Here is a 10,856-nt window from a genome sequence, read left to right as displayed (position 1 = left end):
TTAATCTTTGTTTTCTGCTCTCCTGTGGCAGAGATTCCTTTTTTTAAAAAACCAAGCTCAAAACAATATTTAGAACAAAATCTCTCCTTACAAAATTGGATTTAAAACATTATGTTTTTCTTAATAAATCTAGTTTAAAAATAGAATACACCTTTTCTCAACTAAATAAATCTCAAATAATTTAATTTTCCAAAACCAAATCTTTTAAAATAACTTTTCAGATAAAACCTCATATTTTTATAAAATTTCGGCAGCACTTCCCCTAAAACTCGGGGTTAGCCACCCTTTTTTGGGTCCCAACTGAACCATTTTCAACATCTTTTCAATCGAGAAATCAAATACATATTCATCAAATTCAGTCACAAATACAACGCAAACTCATCATTCAGTCATTTCAAACAATCATAAATTATTTACAAATACTCACTAGACTTCTATGGCATTCATAGTTTAAAAACAGTTAATTTCAAAACAAAATCCCCTACCTCTGTATGAAATCAAAATCAATGAAAACTCCGAAAAACTTTCTGACCGAACTGCTGAAGAGGAAAGCATCAGAAATCATTTGTGCCTCCTAGAACTCTAGTTGACCGAACTCAAGGGGCAGGAGAGCTACGTCACCGTCGACTTCCACCGATAAAAAAGATAACGCCAATACGTAGAGGAGGAGGATACGAACACTTTTATCGGATTAGATTTTTTATTGGAGTTACGGATCACAAGAAATCAAAACCAAAAATTTTACGGCGCCATGGTTTCTCTCGTTCTCTCTCACGGTTTTCTTTCTCTCTCGGTGCTTTCTTTCCTTTTCTTTCTTAACGCTAAAAGGGAGAAATGAGATGCTGAAGATGATGATTAATGAAAATTAGGAAGCTTAGGTGTCGTTAGATAATACATATATAAACAAATATGTGTCATGAAAGGAATATCATTGGTTTTATAATATAAATGCATGCATGCATAAGCCATGTGTTGTCTTTTCTTAACTTTATTTTCTTAATGGCTTCGGTCATTAATATAATAATAATAATAATATTTATAAAAATTAATTTAGACAGTAACTATCAATATAGTTTCTGATAGATAATTTAAAATAATAGAATAAGTTATAATTAAATTAAATTTTATTTTTAAATTTAAAGTGTAAAATTTAATTTCAAAAACTCAGGTGTTATAAAAGAATAACCAATTTAAATCAGTAAAAAAATATTTTATAATATTAAAAAAATTAAAAGTTCGATCTGTAAATATATTAGTTTAGTTGATATTTTAAAAGATAAAATATTTAGTTTATTTGATAACAATTTAACCATTTATTATTAAATAAGAATTTATGAAGTAAGTTTTTTTTTTCTTGAATTTGTGAACTAAGTTAGTTAATTTATGTAGGAGTATTAGTTAATGTATTAGTATTAAAATATTTATTTTTAAAATATTGGATCATTTCTACACAATGTAAGTCCAGTCTACCTACTTACCAAAAAATTTCAGTGTAACAAAAAAAATGAAAAAATCCAATTATAATAAAAATTAACAAGCTATAACCACCTTAATTTATACAAACTTTTTTGTTTAATTTCCTTATCACACCAACTTCTCTTGTCACACTAACAGCAACGCTGAAAAATATTAGTTTCAGCACCGTAACACTGTGCTTATCCAAAAGGATGTAGGAGGGTTAAGATGAGTCTGACTAAACTTGGTGACCTACACATGTTAACAACTTGGTGACCTACATATGTTAACAATTTTCCTATTTCCTAGTCTAATACTTTTAGAGTTTTCATAAAAACCGCATCTTGCTACAAGGTATAAGCCCGTTTAACCATTTATATTAAATGATAATAAATGCAATTTCTAAAATAATCCTTTAAATCTACATCTATTTCATGTTTTTCCAAAGCAAGAAAGGTTGACTCCATTTGACTCCTAAGATAAGGAACATATTTTTTAAGGTCTTAAATAATCTCAAATCCTCTTGCATATTTCAAAAGTACCATCAGATCAGTCTCAAACTTAAAGCATGACCTAAATTTCACTCATGCTCATAAAAGCTTTAAAATATGATATCTTATAATTTTATTTTATCATTTTAAATTATACAAAAAAATTATAGTTTATCAACTAACTTGCATATATTTTACATAATTAAAAGTATTTGTTTATATTTCTCTCATGCGAATTGAATAGTAAAAACATTCTTGTTTAGACTTGGTTAAAAAAATAACGTCATGATTCATGTTAATTAATTTGAGAGACTACTTGATTGAATAACGATTTGAGAGAAATTTTGTTCTTTTATTTGTGAATAATCAGACAAAATTAGTTAACAAATAGCAGCAACAAAGCATAATAAGTGGATAAAATTAGTAATAACAAAAAGGACAAAAAACCTCTCTTCCTTGGAAAAAAAAAAGAGTATAACAACCTCTCCATCTCAGTACATCTTGTCATTTGTATTTATACAAGAATTTTCCGACTCGACCACTGCCATGACCAGGGTATAAAAGAAAGAAGGGAAAAAAGGCTCAGTAGCTTCTTTCTTTCGCAGTTGGAGTCCCAACATATCTAAGTTGGTCATTAGACTCTTTAAGCATATAATTTCAAAAGCACTTCATGGAAAGCCTTTCTGATTGCTTCTCTTTTGAGCTTGAGCGCAGCAGTGACTAGACCAGACTCTGGAGTCCATGGTTCAGGAAGCAATTCAATTTTTGCAGGGATCTCAAATTTCTCCAAACGAGCCTTCTTTCCTTCCTGCAAATAGTTTCATAGATTTGTTATAACAAAAATTGAATAATAGTACATTTTTTGCAACTACAGAAGGCAATGCACTGCACTGCAGGGTCTAGACTACAGAGATATTGAAATAAACATGTGAATGACGCTATCAATCAAGTTTCCCACATTAAATAACCAATACGCTTTACAACCAAATTTAGATTGCTCCCTAGAACAGTGATGCATTATTATCTCGGTGGGGTGGGGTGGGGTGGGGGGTTAAATTGACTGTCATATGAGAAATCCTGATTAAATTGGAATAAAAATTTTATTCCGGGAAGACAGATATTATCCACAAATAAATAAATATGCTAGGTGTACACTAAAATCAGGTACCTTGTAGAATACAAATTGAAATACAAAATACACATAAAAATGAATTAAACTACACATGTATCTATACACAAATACAATTAATTAAACTACACATGTATTTATACACAAATACATGGTGGCTGATTTTGGTGTGCAAATAGCATTTTTGACAAACAAAGAATCCTAGGTTAGAACAAATGTGATAATTTTGTATTCTAGATCCCCTAAAGTGAAGAAACTTGTGAAGTGATACAATGAAAGAGTAATCACCCCTTGAGATCATTAGGTGAGATCCTGTAAGGATGAAAGTTATTGATTCAATGGTGATCAGTACTAGAACCCAGTTTGTGAGTAGAAAATGCATATATTTGATGGGTGTTTAATAAAGTTAAATTCAAAATTACTTGTTTTTATGCCCGCTCTCTCCATTGCAATAATCAACAAATAGCATAAATCTTGCTTTTAAATTGATCAAAATTGATTTTAGATATCCAACTATGTAACAACTGGTACCTGCACTTGGGAAAAATTCAGACAACTACAACACAGAATTGAAGAGATAAATCAGGGTGATTCCACCCCAACAAGGAAATATTATTGAATGAACTAAATGCAGAATTGAAAAGGAAATGAGGAAATGCTTGCAACTTGTTGAGTGAAGCTATACTACCATGGAGGAACATCTCCATGAATAATTTGCCTCTTTTCCCTCTTACTCTTATTTTTATAATTGAAGCTTTGTAAATTTTGAATTGATTGGATTATTTTCTGAATGTTAGAAAATATGGGTATTTCTATTTTGGTGCTAAATTGAGTAATTGTCGAGTTCATTGCTTAATTGTTGATTTTAAATTTATAATTTTCTGCACTTTGGACTTGTGGATGATGTTTATTTTCCTTATAGGTAAGTAGTGTTTTTGGTCTAGTTTGAGAGTAGGTTACCTAAGATGAATCCTGAATCATTGTTCCTCATGATTAGTGGAATTAAATCTCAAATTGAATCATGTTAATTAACATTGACTATAGCTAAATTTTCCTATTGTAGGTAAACTTGCTAGGACCATGTTAATTAATATGAACTCATTTCCACAATTTTGTTATTTAACTTGTCAAAACAAATTGTGTTAAATTTCATTAAAGCAAATTATCAAATAACGGTAGTTAGTCTTAGGTAATTACTCTTAAGTCAATACTTCTATTTGCATTGAAATTTAAGTTCTTGTTTTATAAATTTAATTCTTATTATACACTCTTGAAACTCACATCCTTCCACAACACTTAATTTCAACAACCAGAACTTCAAATTTGGTGTCATGAAGTGAATCAGCAATTGATGACAATTGCGACATTCTTCACGGGCACTAATTACTCCACTTTATGACTTTATAATTTCCTACACATATGAATCCAACAATTTCAACCATTTACAGGTGCACTACTAGCATCTTTCTAAACCACAATTAATGCGTGCTCCAAAAACATTTACAGACACTCATCCATGAAAGAATTATATTCACACGTTGCACTAGCCTCAATAACAAATTCTATGACCATGAATTAGATCTCAGGAAGAAAATGGAAGGGTTTCGACCTTTACTTGATATTTTAGAGGTTCAAGGAATCCTTTAAAACTCATTGTTCAAATAGTAGTAGTCACAATTTGAGGGCTCGACCAGCATAGCCTGCCTAACAAAACTTTGGAAATAAATTTACATTAACATCAAAAGTGGCACATACCTTTACAAGTGACGCATGCACCTCCTTCATAGTGTCTTCTCTCTTGCATAGTTCTGAAAGATTTGAATAAGCTATGCCTTTACTTGAGGCCCAATCTTCCAAAGTAGATGGAGAAACTACGACGAGTGCCACACAGTAATTGTAGATAGGATCAGCATGCAACATAATATTGTCCACAAAAGGGCTAACACTAAGAGCTGCCTCAACCTGTATTCGATAAAATTAGTTACAAAGGAATATTACTAAGAATGATGCTGACGCATTCCACAAACCAGTATTCATACCTTTCCCAAGGAGACATACTCTCCATGCTGCAATTTAACAATATCCTTTTTGCGATCAATGATTTCGAGGCAACCGTCTGAATGAAATCTCCCTATATCACCACTGTAAAACCACCTCATTCCTTTTTCATCAACCTTTAACATGAATGATACAGAAGTTAATTCATGCAGTCTAAAGAGAAAGAGTGCCCCTAGGAAAATAAGTGAAGTACCCAAGTGTCACGTTTGGACCACCAATTACAATTTCACCCCGGGGCATGGGTGAGTCTTTTGTTAGATACCCACCTTCAGGCCAATCAATTAGCTGAACCAAAAAATAATAATAATAATAATAAATATCAAATAAGATGTTTTTGGGTGGGTACCAAAAGAAAACCAAGCTGCCATTTTAAGACAATCATGCTAAAAAAAGGACTTGTACCATAGCCACCCTCCCATTTCAACTTTCAACATTAAACAAGGCAAGTATGAAATAACAATGTTTCTGACTGAGGTGAATTACGAAAGGACCATAAAGAACAAGATAGATGCAGGTCCTTTCAAATGATTTTTTAACAAGGACTATGAATTACTTTTTATCTGATGTAACAAGGAAATGAAGTTGACACCCAATATATCCTGTAAGAGTTGTAATGGTCTCTACAATTTCATAAAATATGGATACATAAATTAGAAAAGATTTACTCATTTGAACTTGACATCAAATATTTACTTTTGATGGGATGTGACGACTGAAAACTCAACTTTCAAAATGTTTGGCCGTAATTTGAAAGCATGTAGACCTCTGAAATAGAGGCAAGGTTTCTGAAGATGACATATGTTTACAAGTTGCTCAAGAGTCATGGTCGCCATATAGTGGTGAAAACTAGAAGCAACACAATGACAAACCCGGTTGGTTACAAACAAAATCATACTCTATGCAAAGAAAAGTTAATAACAATAAAGCCTTTTTCCCATAGCCAGTTGTCCTTCTTTGATAGAGGGATATCGCAGCATATAGATAGGTAACCACACTTAAATATAAACCATATCTATGGACAAATCATTTTCATAAAATCCATTTTGTCTCCCTCTACCTCTTTCAGTTGAGCTAGCATTCATTTGATCTACATATATTGGACTTCTACCTTCTTGTATGATTACAAGAATCTTACGATCTTTACCAAAATAGACGCTATCATAACTCCAACCTATTAATCTTGTACAGTGGGCCAACTCATCAAGTACCACAACCTTATCTTTGCAACGGTGACTTTATTCACTTGTTGGTTATTTACTATCTAATATTCAATTCCATATAATAGTGTTATAGGATTTTCCCTTAAACTTCAGTGAGACTTTTCAGTCACAAAATAACACTCAACACACTACTCTATTTCCTCTATACAGGTTAAATCCAATAGGTAGCTTACATTTGTCTATATAGACTGAATGACTGATTTGTTTAATACGGAATAGATCAGACAGGTCCCCAGTATTAAAGACATACAACAACTAGAAAGTATTATCCCACTAGGTGGGGGTTGGCTACCCACAGTTAAAGATATAAATGCCAAATTTATATTGAAACTTGTATGTTTTGCTTTTAACTCTCAAGAAACTCAGTCAAAATCTTCTACCTTGATATCTACTGACCTGAGCAAAGTAAAACTTGATTTAGGAGGACTTATTATACTTGGGTGAAATTTTCTTAGCCAACAATATCGTCACTTTGCCTTGTAAAGCGTGTTGTCATTCCTATAATTTCCAATCTTTGTCAGCTAACCATCATTGTCGTCTATCTATTAAAACCATCCACAAAATCTTAGTAGCCTATTATTTAACTTTTCCAAATCAGTGCAAAAGATGAAAAGCTCTTTGATCATTCTGATATCCCCTCCATTAGTTATAAATTACTTTAATACCTCTGATATTTCTCCATCAATATCCACAAAAAGGAGAGTAGCTTTCTGTGATTAACCTTTTTTAAGGCAAGAAAACAAACTAGTTTCTTGCAAAGTGTGTCTCATATCTCAATCACCACTCAATAGTACACTGCCTAATATTCATAACATGGGCTCATAAGTTTCAATTCCTCTAATCCTGTATTTTATACATAGGGGATTAGACCATCGGTACTCCTCTACTCATCCAACATTTACTTGGACTTTATAATCATGTTGAACAACTTTGTAAATCAACTTATGCCTTTCCCTCCTAGACATTTCCATACCTTAAATAGGTATCCCATAACCAGTCTCATTAACTTTTTATTATTCATTCTCTTGAGAGACTCCTCTAACACCGTCTCAAGTTTTACAATAGAAGTTAATAAATTTTGTCCTCCTCTCTAATAGTTTAGCCTATCAGACTGCAAGAATGTCCTATACCATTTATATAAAAAACTAACTCTTCAATCTTCTCCTGATGCCTTATTACCGAATTTCGTGAACAAAAACTCCACCTCTTCATCTTTAATACATTTCAGCTTGTCAAAATCAGATCCCCCCCACTGCTGCAAGCAGCAGTAGCTTGTAAATGCTTATATATCACTATTTCAGTGCCAAAGGATTGATATAACCCAGGATGCAAACTGACGAAACATGGAAAAAAATTGTGGGCGCACACACAATGATAACAAATCCAGGAATTTAAGCTTAACAGCTCTCACCAAAACCATAATCAATTCCCATCAGCAACGAAAAAAGTCTGAAATGAAAAGCAAGCACTAAATTCTTTTGTTAATTTCATATTCTAACATGTACGGCGGATATGGAATATCTCTAATTAGACGTCTAGATAACTGTGCTTTTGAAATGTCACAGACTCGAAATATAAACTGCAAAGAAAAAAGGAAGGCACTAAACTCAGTGGAGTATGATTACATTAAACTATAGGATGAAACGGAACCCACACAAATTTCACAACGAAGGCAAAAGTTGCATTCAAGCATGCATGAACAATTGAGGTTAAGCTACTAAGAAAGGATAGCAGTGACGGGTTAGGTAGTTTGCTAGAGGCCGTTGAGTTCAAGCTTCAAACTACCATGCTACCATTATACTAAAACAACAACAACAACAAAGCCTTATCTCGCTAGGTGGGGTCGGCTACATGGATCATGCTACCATTATACTAATGTTAACAAATATATATATAAAGGTAAACTTGATCTGATTAAGCATTACCTTAATAAATGAGCATGGAAGAGGTGGTCCAACACGACCAACAGATGTATCATCAACATCAGAGAATGTCCCACCAGCACAAGTCTCTGTCAGACCATATCCTTGACCTATTGGAGCACTGGAAATGACAATCCAATATAAATATATAAATATGAAAAGAAAATAATAAGTGCAAGTGTAAAGCAACAGAAGTTGATACAAATATATCATTTAGAAGCCCATCATAACAGAAGTAGAAGTTGAGTGTGCAAAAGAAATATGCAGGCTGCCAGAACAGTTTGAACTTTCTATTGATATCAACTGTCAAGCCGATTGTAGCAAATCATTCACAGGCCATAATATAGACTAGCAGTTCACATTTCAACCTTGGTTCGAACATTTGGTAATACAGCAATCAGTCAATCGCTCTTTTACAACAGAGCTGTCTCAAAACTTGCTGCCTTGGATACCAATTTGGTCAAAAAGGTCACAATTAGAATTGTGGATATAGATTTCTTAAGCTAATTTGTTTCGTCGCTGGTATTGAAACTTTTGAAAGAAATTATTAGAAGAGATTTAAGCAAGCGGTATTGAAACTTTGAAATTATCAGAAGAGGTAAGCATAAAAGGACAAAGTACAGATATCAAACATGATAGAACACAATAATGTCGTTTAACCCATGTAGCTAACCAATGCGATAAGTCTCTATTGTTGTTATCAAGTAGATATTTTTGTCCTCTATTCAAATATTTCTCCTTTTATTTGGAAAGTTCATATATTGATTATTCATATATCAAGACTTACCCAAGACAAATATTGATGAATCTCTGTGTATCACCAGAAAGAGGAGCACCACCAGACAATATAAAACGGATACGACCCCCTAGAATTGCCCGGACCTTTCTAAACACAAGAAAGTCCCAAAGTGCCTTCTCCAAGCCCCAAGCTCCAAGCCAGCTACCATTAACTGCTTGCAACCTGCGAGCATAGGCTAAGTTGAACAACTTCTTTGACAACCCTCCAGTTGCATTTACCTACATGGGCAAGCTTAAGATTTTATTCTTGGTCCAGTGACTAAATGAAAGTCAGCTTTCATGCAACCACCTCACTAACACATGATACGATTGATGCATGATGCATAGGTGTGTCTTCACACCTCAAATATCAATACCTTCTTGAACACTCCATCACGCACTCGATCAAGTATTGCTGGTACTGCTGCCATTAATGATGGCTTCAACACTGTAGCATCCCCCTTTGTTCCTTTCTTAATCTTGTTTGATGTATCTGTTAAGGTCAGAGGAGATCCATATCCTATTGCACTTCCACAAGCTGCAATCAAATTCTAAAATGTTTTCGAGATTGATAAGTCGTGAAATAAACAAAAATTTGATGTGCTTAGACAGAAATATGCATTCAGTATTTCAAACTACAAAAGTATATCCACATACCTCAGCTGCTAATTCAAGGATATGGGCCATTGGTAAGTATGCTAGATATGTGTCATTTCTCCCAAGGTCAGGAACAATTGTCATCACAGCAGAGACAGTTGCTAAGACATTGGCATGTGTCATCATCACACCCTTTGTGAAAAAACGAAAAAAATAAAGTATTAAAGGAACAGCACTACAATATAAACAAGAGAATCAAGATGGAAAAGGAAGTAAAATAAAGCACCAAAATTTGGTCCAATCAGATATACTATTTGGGATCACCAATCAAGTGAAGTGATTTAGAAATTGATATTAGAAAAGCTAAATATATATATGAGATGTTTCGAACCTTAGGTAAACCTGTACTTCCACTTGTGTACATTATAACGGCAACATCAGCAGGATGAGGTAAATCAGCATCAACAGGGTTTTCTCTACCAAGCTTCTCTACATTAGCAAAAGAAGTTACGATCCAGCCATGCTCAACAGATGAGGCTTCAGATGGGATATCATCATCCATGCATATCACACGTTTCACTGAATCAAGTTGTCCACTAATACCTACAAGTGTCTTCAGTTCTTTTTGGGCACATATCACTGTTGTAACCTCTGTCTGGCACGCATTTTGTAAGTGAGTTCACAAAATGAAGCATGCAAACTTAAGAATGCATCATCCTAAAAGAGTTAGAGAAGAAAATAAAAACCTCATTGAGTGAGTGACATAACGCTTCCTCCCCCAATGATGCATAAATAGTCACAACTGTCACATTTCGCCTGAAGCAACCCTGAAGGTGCATATGAAAGGCTTAAAGAAACAGAAAAATTATCAATCACTTTTTTTAAGGAAAATTAGACGTAATAATAAAACTAATATTTCACCGAATTCTACAGCACTTAATGATGCATAAATCTCTTTTTATTGATTTGGTGGCTGAGAAGAAATTTTCAGTTATGCTCAGATATATTGGCTTTACTATTATCCTTTCTATATAACCATTTGGATGAGTAAAATTGACAATTCTCTAAACTGAGATTATCGTGTTAATTTATATCTCTAATAACAAAAAATAAATAATTAAAAAACGTGAATATGTGATTATCATAGCTCAATTTTGGTTTGGTGTTTACAATTTTCACAATTTCTTATAATACCCAAAATAAAAAA

The 10,856-nt window shown here is 33.2% G+C and overlaps 1 protein-coding gene across 1 annotated transcript; it reads right to left on the bottom strand.

Annotated features, from left to right (window-relative positions):
- Nucleotides 1-2,373: 2,373 nt before the first annotated feature.
- Nucleotides 2,374-10,546, bottom strand: LOC107459009 (long chain acyl-CoA synthetase 9, chloroplastic). The gene is made up of 10 exons (XM_052252077.1): nucleotides 10,396-10,546; nucleotides 10,041-10,304; nucleotides 9,710-9,841; nucleotides 9,430-9,603; nucleotides 9,063-9,292; nucleotides 8,279-8,396; nucleotides 5,316-5,418; nucleotides 5,115-5,284; nucleotides 4,831-5,037; nucleotides 2,374-2,754 (listed from the first exon to the last, which is right to left on the bottom strand). Exons 1-10 carry the CDS (start codon nucleotides 10,486-10,488, stop codon nucleotides 2,590-2,592), a joined length of 1,656 nt encoding a protein of 551 aa, XP_052108037.1. The 5' UTR covers nucleotides 10,489-10,546; the 3' UTR covers nucleotides 2,374-2,589.
- Between the last annotated feature and the right edge of the window lie 310 nt (nucleotides 10,547-10,856).

The sequence above is a fragment of the Arachis duranensis genome, chromosome 7, assembly GCF_000817695.3.
Source record: "Arachis duranensis cultivar V14167 chromosome 7, aradu.V14167.gnm2.J7QH, whole genome shotgun sequence".
Classification (NCBI taxonomy): Eukaryota; Viridiplantae; Streptophyta; class Magnoliopsida; order Fabales; family Fabaceae; genus Arachis; species Arachis duranensis.
This window is presented reverse-complemented; position numbering and strand designations above follow the sequence as displayed.

Bases quoted from the DNA above. Each gene is read 5' to 3' on its own strand.
- LOC107459009 (XM_052252077.1), bottom strand. From the start codon at position 10,488: ATGCACCTTCAGGGTTGCTTCAGGCGAAATGTGACAGTTGTGACTATT. The intron at 9,842-10,040 runs GTTCGAAACATC...TTTTTCACAAAG, and splicing joins GAAGTACAGGTTTACCTAAG to GGTGTGATGATGACACATGC. The intron at 5,285-5,315 runs ATTTTCCTAGGG...TTCTCTTTAGAC, and splicing joins GACACTTGGGTACTTCACTT to TGCATGAATTAACTTCTGTA.